This window comes from Bos indicus, chromosome 7, assembly GCF_029378745.1.
Source record: "Bos indicus isolate NIAB-ARS_2022 breed Sahiwal x Tharparkar chromosome 7, NIAB-ARS_B.indTharparkar_mat_pri_1.0, whole genome shotgun sequence".
Lineage (NCBI taxonomy): Eukaryota > Metazoa > Chordata > Mammalia > Artiodactyla > Bovidae > Bos > Bos indicus.
This window is the reverse complement of record NC_091766.1, coordinates 27,092,245-27,110,966: the sequence shown is the minus strand read 5'-3', so window position 1 is coordinate 27,110,966 and position 18,722 is coordinate 27,092,245. Positions and strand designations below refer to the sequence as shown.

Sequence of the window (18,722 nt, the reverse complement as noted above, 5' to 3'; positions counted from 1 at the left end):
CTCATATAATTTCACAAAATGAAAACAACCAGTTACTACATGGTTCCTAAAAATGTTTTAAAATAGTGTTTTATTTTCTTTGGATTATATTCTATAGACAGGGCTACAAGACCTAGCACTGTAACTTACAAAGAAAAACCATGGTGAGGTTTTTTTAAAAAAAAAAAAAACAAAACAAATGCTCAAAGAGAGTAATTTTCTCAAGCATCAGCTTGTATTAAAAAGTATGTATATATCAATACAAGGTGATTTAGTCTATTCTGAACTTCAAAACATGGAAGAAAACTTGGCTTTCGGCACAATCATTTCATGAGATGTTTAAAAGGAATCCCTGGTTCAGGAAAAAAATGGGAAACAGTGTGCGGGTATGTGTGCTAGGGAGTGGGGGTGGTGGAAACGGGATCAAGAAGTGGAGGATTTCAAGCACCTGATTCTCCAAGATCATTTTCTTTTTCATTGGCTTTAATTTTTAATCAAAGTTATACATCCTCTTGATTTAAAGACACAAACAGCTCTGTAAGACCTGTTATGGAAAACAGTAACGTCTCCTTCTTCGTGTCCCTCCCCCTCAACCAATTTACCTTCTCCTGAAGCAAAGATTTTTTCAGAATTTCCTATCTTTATAAGCCTATGTTGGTATTTCCTGTTTTGTAATTTTAGACATTATTGATTCTCCACCACAGAACATAACTGCCTGCCTTTCTAACCTACTCTCATACCCTGAACTCCTGCCAACATGCTCTAAAAAGGTTTATCACCATGTTTGGCTTAATATTCAAGGTTGACCACAGCTTTACTTAGGTGAACACTAGTCACAGCTGGGCCATAGAACATGCTATGAATACCATTCCTTCCCTGACAAATTTTAAATTGGTTGGTCTTTTCATTTGCTTGCTTCTCTGTCATAACTCAGCCCCAAACTCTTTGCCCATTGTCTAAATCTCTCCAATACATCCTGACACATCAGGTCCTGTACAAACGTCATCTTCTTCCAAGGCTTCTGCCCAGTCCAGTCTGGCAGGAGTCAAGGTGCTGGGTAGCTGCTACCCATTAGGGGAGCGAAGGCTGCCAGGAAGATGGAACTGCAGGAGCCAGTGTGCGCTTGGCAGGGCCCTTGGCTGAACCACTCCCGGGGCTCCTGGGCAGATTCTCAAGAGAAGGAGGCAGATGCTCAGCAAAGAGAAGGTGAACTACGCCGAGGTCACTGCAAACACACACTGCTACACACTTGGTATTCTCTAAGAACAAACCTAAAGGCAATCACAGAAGCCTAAAAGCTAAAAAGGAGGGTCTGAGGTTGCCTAAGAAATCCAGAAGTGCTTTGCATAGAAGCCCAGTCATCCAGAGGTGCAGGTTCTAGGGGGGCAGGGGCAAATCTCCGTCTGTCTCGCAAATTTCTTCTGTGGTGACACAGGTGATCCTGAGCGAGAGAAGCTGTGATGGTGATGAACGCCCTCAGTCATCTTTAACACCAAGTCGATCCACAAGCGCAACTGTGCTCTGGTCCTCCATAAACAACGGACACTCTCTTCAATCACACCCTTTCCAGGCTGTGAGGGTGACCTGAATCAAGCTCGCCTCTGATTTCTTTATTTGCTTAGGAGATGTTCCTGCATCTACTGACAAGACTTCTATTTTCTTCTCTATTATGTTCTGATTTTTTCCAAATTCCCACCATGACATGTACTATTATTTTTTCTAAATTATAAAAATAATCCTAAATTTAAAAAATCAGTAACTACTAGTAACATAAAAATTCACCTACTCTACTTTTTATTACTTGAGATGACGTCATGAAAACTTTTATTTTTTAAAGAGAGTCTCCTGATTTAGGCCTCAGACGCATAAGGGATTAGCCACCGTCATATTCAAAATGATACATTTATTCAAGGCAAATACTCATTTTCTTTGTCTTCCTCAGAAGAAAGAGTTGTAACAATGCGTGAAAGACTTGAAATGTCAATTTAAAGCACTTTTTACTGAAACTTGATTCCTTGGGCCAGAGGAAGGTCCTTACTGTAGTTGATGGTACTACGGGGGGTAAAAAATGAACAAAATTAAATGAAGAATAGTACACACGTAATAGAGGAAATTTTATGTCATAAAAAAATGTAGCCGATCTGCAATATGTCAACAAGGCCAAATGTTCAAGTTATAAGATGGTGAAAAAAATTAGTATACAAAAAAGTTAGTATAGATCCAGTTTTATAAAAGAAAAAAAAAAGGAGAAACACAAAAGTCTGAAAAGACACTGCATTATCTGTTAGTCGTGGTTTTTAGGGTGTAAAGAAATGGAGACTATAACTTCATCTTCTTTATGTCTCTCAATAACGTGCAGTGAATTAGCAGGAAAAACACAGGGATTCACATTTGATAGAGATAAGAACTATACTAATTTGGAAAATAAAAGGTTCCCTTTTAGCCATCTGGCTTTACTCCTGACACAGAGCGTCCCCATTAAATGGGTTCCAAAAAGGCCGCAGCTATTAATACATGCTTGGTCCCCTAGATCCCAAGTACACAAGACAAATAAAAGGAACAAGACTGTCTTCAACAAAAGGGAATCAGACAAAGAGCATGCGTATGTCTGAGACTAAACAAGCCATAGCCAAAGCACCTCAGAAACTCCTGACATACATTCAAAAATTTGCTAAGAGTAGATCTTAAGCATGCATGCATGTGTGTGCACACACACACAATGATGTGAGGCTAAGAATGTGCTAACCTGACTGTGGTACTCTTTTCACAATGTATGCATACGTAAATCATCATGTTATACATTTTAAATATATTGCGATTTTCTCAATTATATACCTCAGTAAAGCTGGAGGGGGAAAAAAAATTCCTGACCTACATGAAGTTGCTGGAGAACCCCCCACCTGCTCCTTCTGAAGTTCTACAGCCAGTGAGAAACAGTAAATGAGACCAACAGTGTCCCGGTTCCTCACCCGTGCTCCTTTAACACCTAACACCACACGGGCCTCACCTCACATACCACCTTATTGCACTTGGATGGAGCGATTTCTAGTTAAAGGGGAGGGAAAATAGAAAACAAGTAAAAAGTCCTAATCAAAATCTCCCAGCAACAGGTTCCCTCACCGGCTACCCTTGTGCTGTTCTACTTTCAAGGTTCATGCTCGCTATTCCCAGAGAGCAGGATATCCCCCACTCACTAGCCAGGCCTGCAGGCAGCCCGCCCACCTCCATGTCCTTCTACCCTGGTAGATTGCGGGGGTAGGTTAACCACACCCAGGGAAAAAACTCAAAGGACAGCCTCTTCCACTTTATCCTGCGGGATGACCTCAAGTGTCTTGCTATGGACCTGTCCCTAGACAGAAACCACTGGTTTCACAGTCAGGCGCTGGGCACTAGCTGAGGACAGTTAGGAAAATAACAGTACCAAGTGGATGATCTGGGAGGGGAGAGCTGTGGAATGTTAGAAACACAAAATCAAGAGAAATTACACGAACACAGAGCAGAAAGCAGAAATGTGTAAAGCATGTTCCAGAGGCTGTAAGGCCAAACCGCTTCCCCAAAGCCTTCTCTTACCAAGTAGATCTTCTCATGTACTGCTTCCAGGCATCACTGCCTGACTCCCTGCCACCGCCAGTGTGCTTCTCTCCTCCTAGAGAAGTACACAAACAGCTCATGAGCAGCGCCTGTGTGGGCTCCTACTCAGCATCAGGGAAATGAAGACACTAGGGGACCAGAGCTACCTGACCAGTTACCTTACCTTTGGCCACAGTAGCTCCTCTGCAAACAAATAAATAAAAGAGACCAAAACAAACACAAAAAAGGGAACTACTATGAAAAATAAAGTTAAAGGAATTAACAAAAAATAGAAATATCAAGCAGCAGAAGGAACCTTAAAAAATACCTTACCATTAGACCAAGGTGTTAAGAGTAGAAACCTCTCGACAAGGGAAATATAATTTATTTTCCCATTTATGCTTATCTCTATATAATTTTCTAAAATATACATAAACTAATCTTATAATAATAAAATGCTTAAATGTTATATTAATATTTTTAAAGATATTATAAAAAGATAATGATTCCACAAAACAAGAAAAGGCTACATTTAAAAGTATGCTATCAAAGTACACTTAATATTGTTTTTTGGTAAGAGCAGAGGAGAAAAAACTTGAGAGAAGGATTAGAAGAAAAGTTTGAAGAAATCTCTCAAAAAGACTTATGATATAGATAAAGGGAAAAAAAAATTAGATAATTCTTCAAGAGATAACATTCAAATAATAGGAGTTCTAGAAATTAAAACAGAAAAAAAAAAATCAAAGGGAAAAAAACACCACCAAAACAAAATAAAACTATCAAAAGCTTTCCACAACTGAAACTTGTGAGTTCCAATACTAAGGCCAATTACTAGCCCACTGACTGTGCAACAAGAATCTTACCAAGATCTCCACTGAGGCATATTACTGAAGAATTTCAGAACATCAGACGTAAGTAATAGACCCCAAACTTTTGAAATGAGGGGAAAGATCAGAAATCAAAGTGGATTGGGCTTTTCAGCTACAGTAATGGAAACCAGAAGACAAGTAAGATATAACTTCAAAGTCTGAGAAAAGTTACAATCTGCGCAGAAAATACACAGCAGATCTGTTTACAATGCCGCTAGCATCTGGAAATTTACAGGCTAACCAGCTCCCCATATGGTCTCACTGGGCAAACAATGTAGTTTTATGTTTAATACAGGTTTTCCTTCTGAGAGTCTGAAATCTGGGGGCATGTTAGGCCTTGCATGCCTGGGCGACCAACTCCCAATAAAAGCTTTGGGTACCAAGTCTCTATGCTTTCCTGGCAGACAATGTTTCACACATGTTGTCCAACACGGTAAAAGAAAAAGGATTCTCCACATACCAAATGCACCTCCAATCTCAGCCCCACTCGTCGGAATGTTGACGTTTACAATGCCACAGTCTGATCCTTTTGGTCTGCATATATAAAAAGGGAGGCACAGCGAAAGCAAAATATAGGGAAGTTAAAAAAATACACACACACACACACAAATGAATAAATAAATAAGCCAAACAAAACTTCTAAGATTCTCAGTGCTGAAAAACAGATTTTCACCTATGATGGTGTCATTTTCTTTTTTGTAAAGTCCATTCACCACACAAATCAGACTTATATACATTTTCAAAATAGATAAAGTTATACCCAAGCCAGCGAAAGATTCTGCCCATATCCTTGGTAAAGATGCTACTTGAAAGTCCCTGTTTGACTTCATTGTTCCATGCAAAGACCTCATCTTCATTCTAAAAGGAAAGACATTGGAAGCTGTTAGATGATACAGTGTCAGGTCCAACCGCTAATGGTAAACTCATTCCATAAAATTTACCAGTGTAATCGTAGGGGAACTAAGGAGTCAACATCTTCCTAATACAGTGCTTTGTGGGATCTTCCCCTCAAATGAACTTTGAGAAAAACATAGGGGGACTTGCTTGGCTGTCCAGTGGCTAAGATTCAGTGTTCCCAGTACTGGGAATCTGGGTTCCATCCCTCATCAGGGAACTAGATCCCATATGCTGCAACTAAGAGTTTCCATATGAAGACCCAGCACAGCCAAATAAACATAAAACACACATACACACACACAAGTACATTCTTCCGTTCATGCCACGACATATAAGATCTATGATTTACTAAGCTCTTACTACATGCAGCATAAACACACTGACCTGGGCATTGAACATGCATTTATATATTTAATTCTCAGCCAATGACATAGGATCAATGTTATCCAAAATTTACAGATTAGGCAAGAGGGGCTAAATGATATGCTCAGAAACTCAAAACATGTAGACACATGACAAAACATGAAACTACAATTTATAGTCACATTATGTGGAACAACAGTAGACAATTTAAAGCAAGATTTTAATTCATGCAATCACATAATTGCAACAAGGCATGTCTCGTTACCCTTTAACTGTTAATCATAGTAGCCAACCCTCAATTCAATCTCTAAGCTTCTGCTGGCAGAGTAGGACCTGCTGCATGTGAGGAAGGAGACCCTCTAGATACCTATGTCTGCTGAAACCTCTGGCAGCCTGTCCTCTGATACAGGTTGTAACTGTATGTTTATATCTTCTCATTTTGTCTATTGATATTGAACACTCAGACTATCAAACTACTTGATCCCTTTTGTGCACAAGATGATTGCACAGCATACACAGCTCAGAATCAGGTGATACAGACAATCTGGGCCACATTCTCCATTAATTTCAACATTGGCCCTTGGCTCAATTCCCCTGGAATCTAGCTTAACATGCTTTATTGTCTGAAGTGTTCGGATCATCATATTTTGTCCTTAACTTTCAAATCTCTACTAATCAGAGTCATTTTATAAAACCTCCCCCAAAGGCTAACTGAGTGAAATTTAATATGCCTTTATTTTCTCCTGGTCTTCTCATTTGTTTCAACATTAAACTAGAGAAAAGCGAGAAGGAATCCACATTTTACCTTGAATTTAAAGACATAAAGAATCGGGGCAAAAGTCTCTGTGTGTACAATGGATGCGTCATGGTCAAGACCTGTCACGATTGTCGGCTCTACGTAATTTCCAGGGCGATCCATAACCTGCAGCAGAGAACGGAAATAAAACCAAGAACGTTTGTTTTTGGTTCTTCGGTTCAGCAGATACCATCTTTGCCTATACTTTAAGGTCTTTTTTTTTTCATATGGACCATTTTTAAAGTCTTTATTGAATCTGTCACATTATTGCTTCTGTTCTATGTTTTGGTTTTTTGGCGGGGCATGTGGGATATCAGCTCCTCAACCAGGGATCAAACCCACACTCCCTGCATCAGAATGCGAAGTCTTTGCCAGGGAAGTTCCATGCCTATACTTTTGGGGAAAAAAACAAATATAATTTATAAGTGAATTATTTCTCCAAAATAACTTCCCATCATGAATGACAATTTCTCTGCCACCTATTGGTTCTAACTTAGTTGGTCAGAAAAAGAAAAGAAAAAAGGGTCCAGGACAGAGAGCCAGGCTATGCATCATGACCAAGTTACAGTGAAAAAACGCAGCTATAGGTGGCTATTTTTAACTCCACGTAATTTTTAAAGAGGTAATCTATATCCATCCTGTTAACAACATACCCCCCCTCCACCTCCTCCCTAATTCTTACGTTGAAGCCTTAAACCTCACCTTCTCCACTGTGACTAAATTTGAAGACAGGACCTTCAAGGAGGCAAAGTTAAATGAGGTCATGTGGGTGAGGCCCTTAGATAGAACTAATTGCTCATAAGAAGAGACACCAAGGACCTCCTCTCTCCAGCAGACCATGTGAAGACACTGAGAGAAGGTGGCCACCTGCAATCCAGAGGCCTCATCAGGAAGAACCAAACTTGCCAGCACCTTGATTTTGGACTCAGCCTCCAGAACTGTGAGACAATAAACGTGTTGCTTAAGCCACCCACTCTGTGATGCTTTGTTATGGCAGCCCTAGCAAACTAACACACAGGAACACAGAAACCTGAAGCTCCAAAAGGGCATACTGTAGACACGCTCCTAACTAAGCTCCACATAACCAAATCGCTAGTTCATCTCCACGTTAACTTCTATAAAATACTCTGATGCCGGCAGCAAGCTGCTTGGCCAGTGGTCAGTTCTCCGGTGTGCCTGTAGAATTCTGTTCTCACCGTTCTGAGCTGTATGTTTACCAACAGTCATCTGTATTTACCCCCAGTTCTGTATGCAGCAGCTGTATTTGTTACTGTAATCCTATATTGCATTATGTAACTTAAGCAAATATTACCCAAGGGGGGGGAAAAAGTTACTTCTAAAAAGATTAAGTTATATGCTTAAAAAAAAAAACTCAAGGTAAATAAGTAACAAAAATACAAATATGGATACACATGTCTATCAGGTGAAATGTAGGTGTGTCAATGTTAAGAGAAGGATTCTGCTCTCAGAGAGCTTTGCAAGAGACTCAGTTCACTGTGATTTTTAAAGAACTGAAAATACATTGTAGATAATAAATGATACTTATAGCTTATTCAAGGATGAAGACAAATTTCTATCGTACATGAAGAAAATGCCTTGGATCTACATCTCAAGAATCAAACAAATAGAGTGTGAAATGAAATTCATATTTTACAGCAAGACAAGAAAAATTTAACCATCAAAAGCTTTCTTTGCCCTATGGCCTCCTCTCTCCCCTCTACTGTGCATTGTGTATCTGTATTATGCGTCAACCAAACCTCCCCATAAGCAGAAACACCTGCTCAACCATAAAGAGCAAACATTCTCCAAGCACCAATAATACAGTTCCTAAAATGTAACACTCCTTCATTATCTTGTAAGGAGCCACGATGACATTTCTCTATACTGTGTAAACTCTCATTTAATATACAGCCCTCTGTCTAAAATACTTTTCTAACCGCCTTGACTTCTAACAGGCAGAATGGTTCTCGAAACGTTCCAAGATGCTGTTCCTGGGTTATAATCCTCAACTTGGCTCAAATAAAATTTTCCATTTCTTTCTTAAACCAACTAATTAATTTTCCACTGACAACAGTAATATGTGTCAAATTAAAATGCTTGTAGTGTGTATTTTTTTGACTCTCTGACTTAAATGACTTAAAAATCACGATTAAATGCAGATTTAAACTGTACTGAATACAGTCTTCCCCTGTACCATGAGAAAGAGGTCTTCATCTTCCTTCCATACAAATTGCCAGGCACACAATTCAAAGATAACCTTGGCTCTGAGTTGTGTCTTTTCAGAAATGTTCCATGCGTGTTACACTGTCATTCTTTCAAATATGTACTTACTCCCCTATTACAAAAGGAATGCAGAAAAGAAAGCCAGCAGTCAGGGACACTTCATCAATTTACCCAGAGCCTACTTGTGCGCAAAAGGAAAAGAAAGTCCTGATCTCAAGTGGTCCTTACCTTGCCACCATAGACAACGGTGCCACCTTCTTTCTTTGCTTCTTCCACTGCTCCAAGAAACATGCTCACTGCCTGTTTGGTGTGGAGTGGCCCATACAGAACATTAGCTGGAGAGAAAAAAAGAATGCTCTTCATTTCACCCTAAAAGGCGTCATTTTATTATTCTAACAGCTATTCCAATGAGCACACCAATCCCTTCATGTATCACTTCGGTTTAGAGCAGGAGGTTTCAGCATTCTTTCTCTGCAAAGAGCCAGACAGTAACTATTTAATGCTTGGTGTGACACGTGGTCTCTGCCATGACTACTCAACTCCACCAATGCAGTGCAAAAGCAGCCACAGAAGACTTGCAAAAAAGCAGGTGTGACTGAGTCCTCATAAGCTTTCTATAGAGAAACATGGAGGGTCAAATCTAGGCAAAGAGCTATCAATTCATCAGAGAGCTGCAGTCAAAATATAGGCTCTGCTTCTTCATTACAGGGTGACTATTCTCTAAGAACCTCATAGGCCCAGCAGTCGTGAACAAGTTAAGGGTGCACAGGGGGTCGGGGAGGCGATGAGGTCAGACCACGCAAGACTATAAACTTGCTAAAATGGGGCTCCAAAGGCATCGAAGTTTTAGTCCAAAAGCAATGAATGTGTTAAGCAAGAGAGTGAATTATCTGATTACATTTTTTAAACTACTTTGGTTATGCTGGAAGGCAGAAATGGAAGCAGAGAAGTCAGGTAGGTGCCTCTTACCACCTTGCCTAAGGGAATATGGTGGTAACTCCAAAGAGGGAAACAGAGAAGGAGCAGCTCCTCAAACTCTCCCCACCTCAAGATCATTTCCCAAGCTCACGCACCAGCTCACATGAAACACTCAGATCCTAACTCGGAGCAGACTTGTCACTCCAACTGCCCAATAATAACCTGTTTCAGAGTCCCTTGGGCCTCTCGGAAAGGGAAAATATATATGTAGAAAATCAGAAACTCTTATACCATCAGCAGTTAAAAAGAAAATCTCTGAACTCAACCGGATACTCACAGTCCCAAGGGTTCCCAACACGGATCTGTGCGTAGGCCTTTTTAAGTCTATTGACAACTTCATCATGGATGCTTTCATGTAAGAACTAAATGAAGAAACATTCAAGGGATTAAGAAATAAAAATGCACTATTAATAGTACATATAAATGCACAAAATTGCTAACAATGTACAATTTTATTTTTTTCCTGCAGCATTTTTTTTTTTTTGGCCACATTGTGAAGCTGTGGGATCTTAGTTCCCTGGCCAGGGATTGAACCCATGCCCTCAGCAGTGAAATCTCAGAGCCCTAACCACTAGACTGCCAAGGAATTCTTCCAATTTTTCTTTTTCTTTCTTTTTTTTTTTTTTTAAAGGTTTACCTATTTATTTGGCTGGGCTAGGTCTTAGTTGCAGCATGTGGGATCTAGTTCCCCAACCAGGGATCGAACCTGGGCCCCCTGCCTTGGAAGCTCATAGTCTTAACCACTGGACCACCAGGGAAGTTCTCCCAACTTTTCTTTATAGTACTGATTTATACAGGTGACCCTGGAACAACATGGGTTTGAACTGCTCAAGTCCCCCTGTATAAAAATATTTTTCTAGAATAAATGCTTCAGGACTACATGGTTCACAGTTGGTTGAAACAGAAGATTTTGAATACAGAGGGCCAATGATAAATCATAGAGAGGTATGTAGTACTGGAGTGGATTTTTCTAAGGACTACTACTGTCCCTATAGAAATTGATTTGGGTTATGACCCAAATAGTATCCTTTAATATTTGACACTTAATAGAAAGGATACAATAGTATCCTTTGATATTTGACCCAAATAGTATCCTTTAATATTTGACACTTAATAGAAAGGATACAATAGTATCCTTTAATATTTGACACTTAATAGAAAGCATAGCTATGCATATTTGCTCCAGGACACAAAAGAAAAACAAAAGTTGACCAAATAAAAAAATACTTGACATTTACATCATTTCATAGTTTGCCATGTAATTAAGACTACAATATTTTGGAGTATGACTGCTTCCTTCTAAGCTTTAATGTAATAAATGCTTAAGGTGAACAAATTTAATAAATTATAAATACTTAATGAAAATTGTAGCTTATTAAATGTTTTTGAGAACTTCAACTGAATAATGCAAAAACAAAGAAAAGATTGATATTCATTCACTATAAAATATAGGAAAAGTGAAAATGAGAGGTCATGGCAAAAGTAAAGACTTAATTTCCCTATTATCTTATTCTAAAATTAATTTAAATTATGCTAATCTTATAAAGAATTTGTTCACATTCATTGTGGGTGAGAGGAAAAACTCAAAGCTATGGCCACCTCAGAAGAGTTGACTCATTGGAAAAGACCTTGATGCTGGGAGGGATTGGGGGCAGGAGGAGAAGGGGACGACAGAGGATGAGATGGCTGGATGGCATCACTGACTCGATGCACATGAGTTTGGGTGAACTCCGGGAGTTGGTGATGGACAGGGAGTCCTGGCGTGCTGCGATTCATGGAGTGGTAAAGAGCTGGACATGACTGAGCGACTGAACTGAACTGAACTGAACTGAATTCCTCCATAATTCGATTTTTTTTTTTAATGACAGGAGGAAAACTCAACAACAATTATTTTTAAAAAGGCAAATGTAGCCAAATTTTCTGCCTAATCAAAACTTGTTTGGCACAAATTTTCAGTAGCATGAGTCATGAAAATCAAGGCTGTATCCCATAAAAAAACATTTTAAAATCCAGCCCAAAACTAAGAGTGGATATTAAACTTCCCAAGCCCCAAACACTGAAGGGAAACCACTCTTATCATATTCACTTAATATTTATGTGCTCTATACACTATGTGAACAGACTTAGACATTTCTAAAGACAGAATACACATAACATTTACTTTCCAGAAAATTATGTAACATCAAGTCAAATCCAAGACTTGACTTACAGGCCAAAATTTTTTTAATTTTTAAAATATTTTACTACTTAAAATGTCTATAAAAAAGCCAAAATTGTCTGTCTTTTAGCAAACAGTTTCTAATTTTTCAAATGTTTTGTTGTTGTTCAGGCTCTAAGTCATGTCCGACTCTTTGCGACCCCCTAGGGTGTTCAGGTTGTTTTATTCTCCAAGTGGCATGGGACTCGGTCCACATTGTTAGGTGCAGGATTGAAAGCAGGTCTAATCTCCCAAGTCCAACTTCAGGGAGGGCTGGGCCACGTCTAGCTTGGGGCAGAGCTGAGGCAGGGACCCCCGCTGACCAGCACAATGTGCCACGAGCACAGAGCAGAGCCTGAGCATCAACCACATTCAGAAACCACAGGTTTCTAGCGGCGCTTCTATCACACTGCCTGAATGGTACAGTGTGTTAAAAAATGGCAATGGAAAAGCGGGACACCCTCACATGCCCACGCAGACACTCACCAGGCGCCTCGCGGTGGTGCACCTCTGGCCGGCTGTGCCCACGGCTGCAAAGAGAGCTGAGGGGACGACTAAGCTGAGGTCTGCGTCCTCAAAAGCTTAGGGAAACAAAACACACCCATTAGTGTCATGAAGTAGGCAGACAAGGTCCTTGACACTAAGTGGTGCAAGATGATGCCTTTAGAAAGCACTGGAAGAGAACAGCAGAACTATTTCTCTAAGATGAGCAGGTTCATACCGCAGAGGCAACTTCTCTCCCAGGGAAAATGATATGAGAATAGAGCGATGAGTTCATCCTCTTTGACCTGTTTTATCTTTCACCTCTTGGGAGTTTCTGGTGCTGACTAAGCCTTGTCTGCACTCAAACGTGATCTCTTCTATAAGACACCGTTGTCTTTGTCAGTTTTACTTGCCTCCACCCTCAACCCCACGGCCGATTACAATGGCAGCTTCCCTGGGCCATAGAGAGCCCACTGGGACCCTTCTGATTTATTACCAACATCAAACCAAGCTCTCTAACAATATCGACACCCTCACCTGCATCAGTCCGTTCCCTTAAATGCCACTTGTTCCCCCCTCTATAGAAGTTTTTTCAAATCTCTTAAATCCCTCATGCCCTTTACTCCCTCACCAGATGACCTTACCCTGCACTTCGCGAAAAATCTTGGATAAGCCCTTTCCTGCTTCCTCTGCAACTCTGAAGAGATCAACACAAAATCACCTCCAGATTCCTCTCCCCTTTTGTCTATATTCCTTCCTCCTACTCTTCTGCCCTCTGAAGAAAAAACAAGCATCGTCTTTACAAGATTAACCCTTCCAGTGATACACTGTATTACTTATAACTCTTTCCTTTCCACTCCTTCCATAAACTTACAGTCCCAATTGCCTTTTACATCCTCAATTTTCCCCTGCCCAGTCTAATAGCATTCTCAGACTAATGTGATAGTTAAGAAGGTAGTTTGTACAACCAAACAGACCAAAGTTCTTATCCATCCCCATCCCTTTTTAGTTGTGTTATTTTTACCTTTTTAAGCCTCAGTTTCCTCACCCATAAAATGGAATACTATTATCTGGGGTACTAATGGACGATAGGAAGGAGTTTTAGAAAGAGAGCTGTGCTCTGGGGTCTGATTGCCAGGATACAAATGCTGACTCTGTCACTTTAGGCACATATCATTTTAAGCCTCAGTGTAACTTTCTAATGAGATTAATAAAGGTATCTGCCTCATGGGACTATTGTGGGGATTAAATGACATATGGCATATGAAACAGCTTATCACAGTACTTGTCAAATGCCTGCTGCTGCTACTGCTGCTGCTGCTAAGTCACTTCAGTCGTGTCCGACTCTGTGCGACCCCATAGAAGGCAGCCCACCAGGCTCCCCCATCCATGGGATTCTCCAGGCAGGAACACTGGAGTGGGTTGCCATTTCCTTCTCCAATGCATGAAAGTGAAAAAAATAAAGTGAAGTAGCTCCGTCGTATCCAACTCCTAGCGACCCCATGGACTGCAGCCTACCAGGCTCCTCCATCCATGGAATTTTCCAGGCAAGAGTACTGGAGTGGAGTGCCATTGCCTAGTGATCAATAAATGCTAACTGTATTTTTTAATCAGCTCTCTCTTACAAGACTAGAAGTTCATCCAGAACAAATCCTTCATCATACACTTTTTCTATTCCTGGTGTCCCCCACAAACACAAAAGCATTAAACACAATAACGACAGCAATGTACAATTAGGAAGTTTTTTAATCATAAAATTCATGATTCTGCGAAGTCTCAACCAACTGATATTCATTATATTATCCAGAAGTTACGCTGGTGGACTATTTCCTTTTGTGTCAAACAAGTGAAAAAGAGAATTAAATAATCCCTAAGACTATAGCTAAATGATAAAATACCTTAAGGAAGTGTTCCTTCCCAATGTGAAAGCACTCAACATTCCACTGATGACAAACTAGTATTTCTGGAAACAGATCATATAAGAGTGACTTATTTATTCTAGAGAAACATGTGGCCCGTTTAAAAAAAAAAAATAGGAGAACAAGAAACATGCTACATTAGAAAGTCTCACACATAGGTTCTAAGCCCCAGGGAACATTTTCCAAACATGAACACACTGTGCTCTGTCTCATAAGGAAAAGTTCCCACGCACAGGAGTTAGATCTCAAACAACAGACAGAACAGATGAGTTCTCACACGAGTTCTACACATTCAGGATGACTACTGAAGATATGTCAACCAGAAAACAAACAAACAAAAAAGGCAGCCTTACCTATAATGGCATTGTTTCCTCCAAGTTCTAATAAACTTCTCCCTTTAGAAATATATAAACACAAATTAATGCCTATTTCAGTTTATTGCACACACCTGCAAACCACAGCCTATCCCATTTGCTTTACTTTCAGATTTAAAATATAGCATGAGCATAAATCAGTTGTACCTTAAGGAAAAGAAAAGTGAACGAGCATTGCACTAATGTCAAGATGACTGATTTTAGTAACTGTCTGATGGTTATATGATAGAAAGTCCTTGTTCCTAGGAAATACACAAACATATTTAAAGGAATACAATGTCTTCAACTTTCTCAAAAGGTTCAAAAACAATATGTATGTGTTTTTGTGTGTGTATGTGTGTGTGTGCTGCTGAAGAGAAAGTGATTTTAAAAATAGGGCAAGTGACTGGTAAAACTTATTAAAGAGTATATGGGATTCTTTGTGTTAGTCTTACAATTTCTCTAAGCTTGAAATTATATCCCCTTAAACTCCAAACAGTTAGTGTAAAATGGTACAGTCACCGAGGAAAATTATATGACAATTTCCCAAGAACTTAAACACAGTACTACCATAAGATCTAACAATTCCACCTCTGGGTACTTAACCATAAGAAGTAAACAGGGGCCTAAGTAGTATTTGCAACAGCATTTTTCACAATAGCTAAGAGGTAGAATCAACCCAAGTATCTACAGACAAATGCACAGATAGATAAACAGTGGTATATCCATACAATGGAGTATTACTCGGTCTTAAAAAGGAAGTTCTGACACATGCTACAACATGGATAAACCTTGAAGATACTATGCTAAGTGAAATAACTGAGACACAGAAAGGCACCTACTGTATGAGTCTACTTATAAGAGGAGGCTCTTAGAATAGTCAAGTCTGAGACAGAAAACAGAATGCTTGTTCCCAAGGGCTAGGGGATGGAAGAAATAGGGAACTGGTTTTTAATGGGTAGAGAGTTGGGAAGACAAAAAAAGTTCTGGAAATGGATGATGGTGACAGTTTCACAACAATGTAAGTGCAAATGTACTGAATGCAACTGAATTGTACAGTTATATATATAAACCAAATGTTAAGTTTTGTATATATATGTATATATATATACACACACATATATATTACCACAATAAAAGAGTTTAAAAATTATGTGCTCATTGTAGAAAATTATTTGGGGAAAAAAAAAAAAAAGGCGAAAAAGAATCAAATAAGCCAAAGGCATGGCACAAGTTACCATGAAATCTCTCCTCATACTTTGATACAGTGCCTTCCAATCTCTCTCCTATACATCTAAATTCAGTTGAGATCATAATAATCAATTTTGCTTTATTTCCTTAATAAAAGCCTATCAGTTCAGTTTTTCTCTAAATTATTAAGAGCTGTATTTTTTAAACATCACAATATAGCATTCCATCACCATGATACAAGCCACCTTTTGTTTAACAACTTCTCTAGTGTTGCATATATTTGATGTTGATTACCTACCTCTCGATTATCTACTTAGGTCAGGGGCAAAGGGTATGACTATTACAGCTCCTGATACACGCTGCCAACTTACATTCCAGGAAGGTATACAGGAGGTTATGTACACCATTCTCATTTTACACTCCTGAGCACTGAGATTTGAGATCTGTTTGCCTCAACTTAGAGCTGTGTTTACTACTGACCTTTTAAATATATATTTATTTTTTCTTAACTGCACTTCAAAATCAGCTTCCATGTAAGTAACTTTTATTTACTTGTGGTATTAGCAGCATATGTAACAACCGGAGAATATGTTCTCACCTCCACTACTCTGAAACAGTTAAGCATCAAATGGATTTTTATTTTTAAAGGATTTTTTAAAATTAATTTATTTTTGGCTCTCTTGGGTCTTTCTTGCTGCGTGGGCTTTTCTCTAGTTAGATTGAGGGGGCTGCTCTCTAGTGTGGGCTTCTCATTGAGGTGGCTTCTTTGTTGCAGAGCACGGGGCTCTTGGGCCTGTAGGCTTCAGTCGTTGTGGCTTCTGGGCTCAAGAGCACCAGCTCAGTAGTTGCGCACAGCTTAGCTGCTTCAAGGCAAGTAGGATCTTCCTGGATCAGGGATCAAACCCATGTCACTGCAGTGGCACGTAGATTCTTTACCACTGAGCCACCAGGGAAGCCTAAGCATCAAGCAGATATTACATTACATAGGGATGGGGCTGTTATTATCAAAGCCACTGACAGCTACATCATAAATGAGAGAAGAACAGACGCAAGTCTTCTATACCACATTCACTCTAGGTCCCGTACTCTGAATAGTCCTGTTTAAATCGCGAGTTTTCTTTTTTTACTTGCTAAACTGGTCTGATACAGATTAATAAATACATTTGATATGATTCTACTACAGTCAGTTAGGGAGGGAATGACATCCTTTTCCAAATTATCGTATTATATCTGCTGTTAATATTAACCCACTATTAACTATATCTTTTCTTTTACTTGGACAGTCAGTCAAATAATCCATGGAAAAAACCCAATCTTTAGATTGCACATCCATAGTTGAGGGTATTAAAATGCTCATTATAAAGCCAACACTTACCAAACCTCTCCTGTACCATAAGGGCCACCTGTTTTCCCACTTGAGTGCTCCCGGTGAAGGACAACAGGTCCACTCGCTCATCCTTGGCCATTGCTGTGCTGCAGGGGAACAGACACGGTCACCCAAGGAGAGAAACCCAGCAATGCTGGCATCTGACAGTGCCTAACCCATTCTGGGAGCTCTCCATAAACAGAAATCGCCTCAAGGATGTTGTTAAGGAAGATATTCCTTCTTGTACTGATGGGTGACTGGACATTTCAACTGGAGCATTTCCTCGATGAGCATCTCAGTTATTTTGAAGTCTCTTAAAACTGATTCTTTCAAGAATTAAAAGTTTAGGGACTTCCCTGGTGGTCCAGTGGTTAAGGCTCCATGCTCCCAATGCAGGGTGCACGGGTTCAATCCCTGGTCAGGAAACTGAGATCCCGCATGCTGCGTGGCTTGACTAAAAACAAATAAACTCTTCAAAATAAAATAATTAAAAAATATTTTTGAAAAAGAATTAAAAGTGCAAAGACTGTAGGAAAATATCCTAATCATCCCTCATGGAAGCTGACTTAGAAAGTCTGTGCTAGGATTTCCAGTTTCTAAGGAAGGTAGACCAATCACTGTCAATCTGAACCTCCTTGCTTATAGCTCAGTGCTTCAAAGGGTGTGGTGTGTGCCAAGCAAGACAGACACCGATTCAGACCAATGCAGGGCTGGAAATGCTTGATGACACTGTACATGTGGGCTTTCCCAGGTCAGTCCAGCACACATGGGCACTGACACTGGAGGGGGTTGCTGCTTAAAGCCCTCTTGTACACACTACTGTTATCATCTGAGCAATACCAAGGCCAACTTGAAGGACTGCACATCCTAAGTATAAGAACAGAGTGGGTCAAAGGATAGACATGTTTTAAATGTCATGTTTTAAATGACATTTAGATAATACTTCACTATATGCACTCTTTATATAGGAGTTGTATTTTCTAAATAAAATTTCTAAAATGTTTTCACTTATCTAAAAAAAAAAACAGTCTTTACTACTCCTTTTTTAGACTGCCCATTAAGTACAATAGATGGAGACAAGAGTAAGACTTTCACCATACCAGTAAGGGTTCTAAGACCTGACTCCTAGGAAACATCACCTAATAAAAAGGCCAGTAGAACCAGCTTTTACCATGGTTCAGAGAAAGTATAGTCCATTCCAGCTAAAAAAGGAGGTTGTGACATTCTGCCAAGTGAAAGAAGCCAAATGCAAAGGCAACGTGTTGTATGATTGCATTTATAAGAAATATCCCAGATAGGCAAATACAGAGACAGGAAGTAGAAGAGGGGCTGCCAGGGGAAGAGGGAGGGAAAGTGACTGCTCTGTGTCTCTGGCTCTTTTGAGGGGAGGGTAACAAAAATGTTCTGGAATAAGGTAATGAGGATGGCTGTACAACACTGTGACTATTCTAAAAACCAATGAGCTGTATATTTTTAAAGAGAGAACTTTATGGTATGTGAATTACATGGCAACTTTTGAAAAACAACAAATCAGAAGT

General features: G+C 39.6%; 1 protein-coding gene across 1 annotated transcript in view; it reads right to left on the bottom strand.

Annotated features, from left to right (window-relative positions):
- Positions 1-441: 441 nt before the first annotated feature.
- Positions 442-18,722, bottom strand: part of ALDH7A1 (aldehyde dehydrogenase 7 family member A1) — a 36,765-nt gene continuing 18,484 nt past the window's right edge. The window contains exons 9-18 of the mRNA XM_019964620.2: positions 17,194-17,291; positions 14,628-14,669; positions 12,359-12,453; positions 9,953-10,037; positions 8,926-9,032; positions 6,484-6,600; positions 5,179-5,276; positions 4,879-4,952; positions 3,550-3,625; positions 442-2,031 (exon numbers count right to left, since the gene is read on the bottom strand). Of these exons, the coding sequence (XP_019820179.2) occupies positions 1,977-2,031; positions 3,550-3,625; positions 4,879-4,952; positions 5,179-5,276; positions 6,484-6,600; positions 8,926-9,032; positions 9,953-10,037; positions 12,359-12,453; positions 14,628-14,669; positions 17,194-17,291 (847 nt within the window). The 3' untranslated portion in view covers positions 442-1,976. The remainder of the gene's footprint in view (positions 2,032-3,549; positions 3,626-4,878; positions 4,953-5,178; positions 5,277-6,483; positions 6,601-8,925; positions 9,033-9,952; positions 10,038-12,358; positions 12,454-14,627; positions 14,670-17,193; positions 17,292-18,722) is intronic.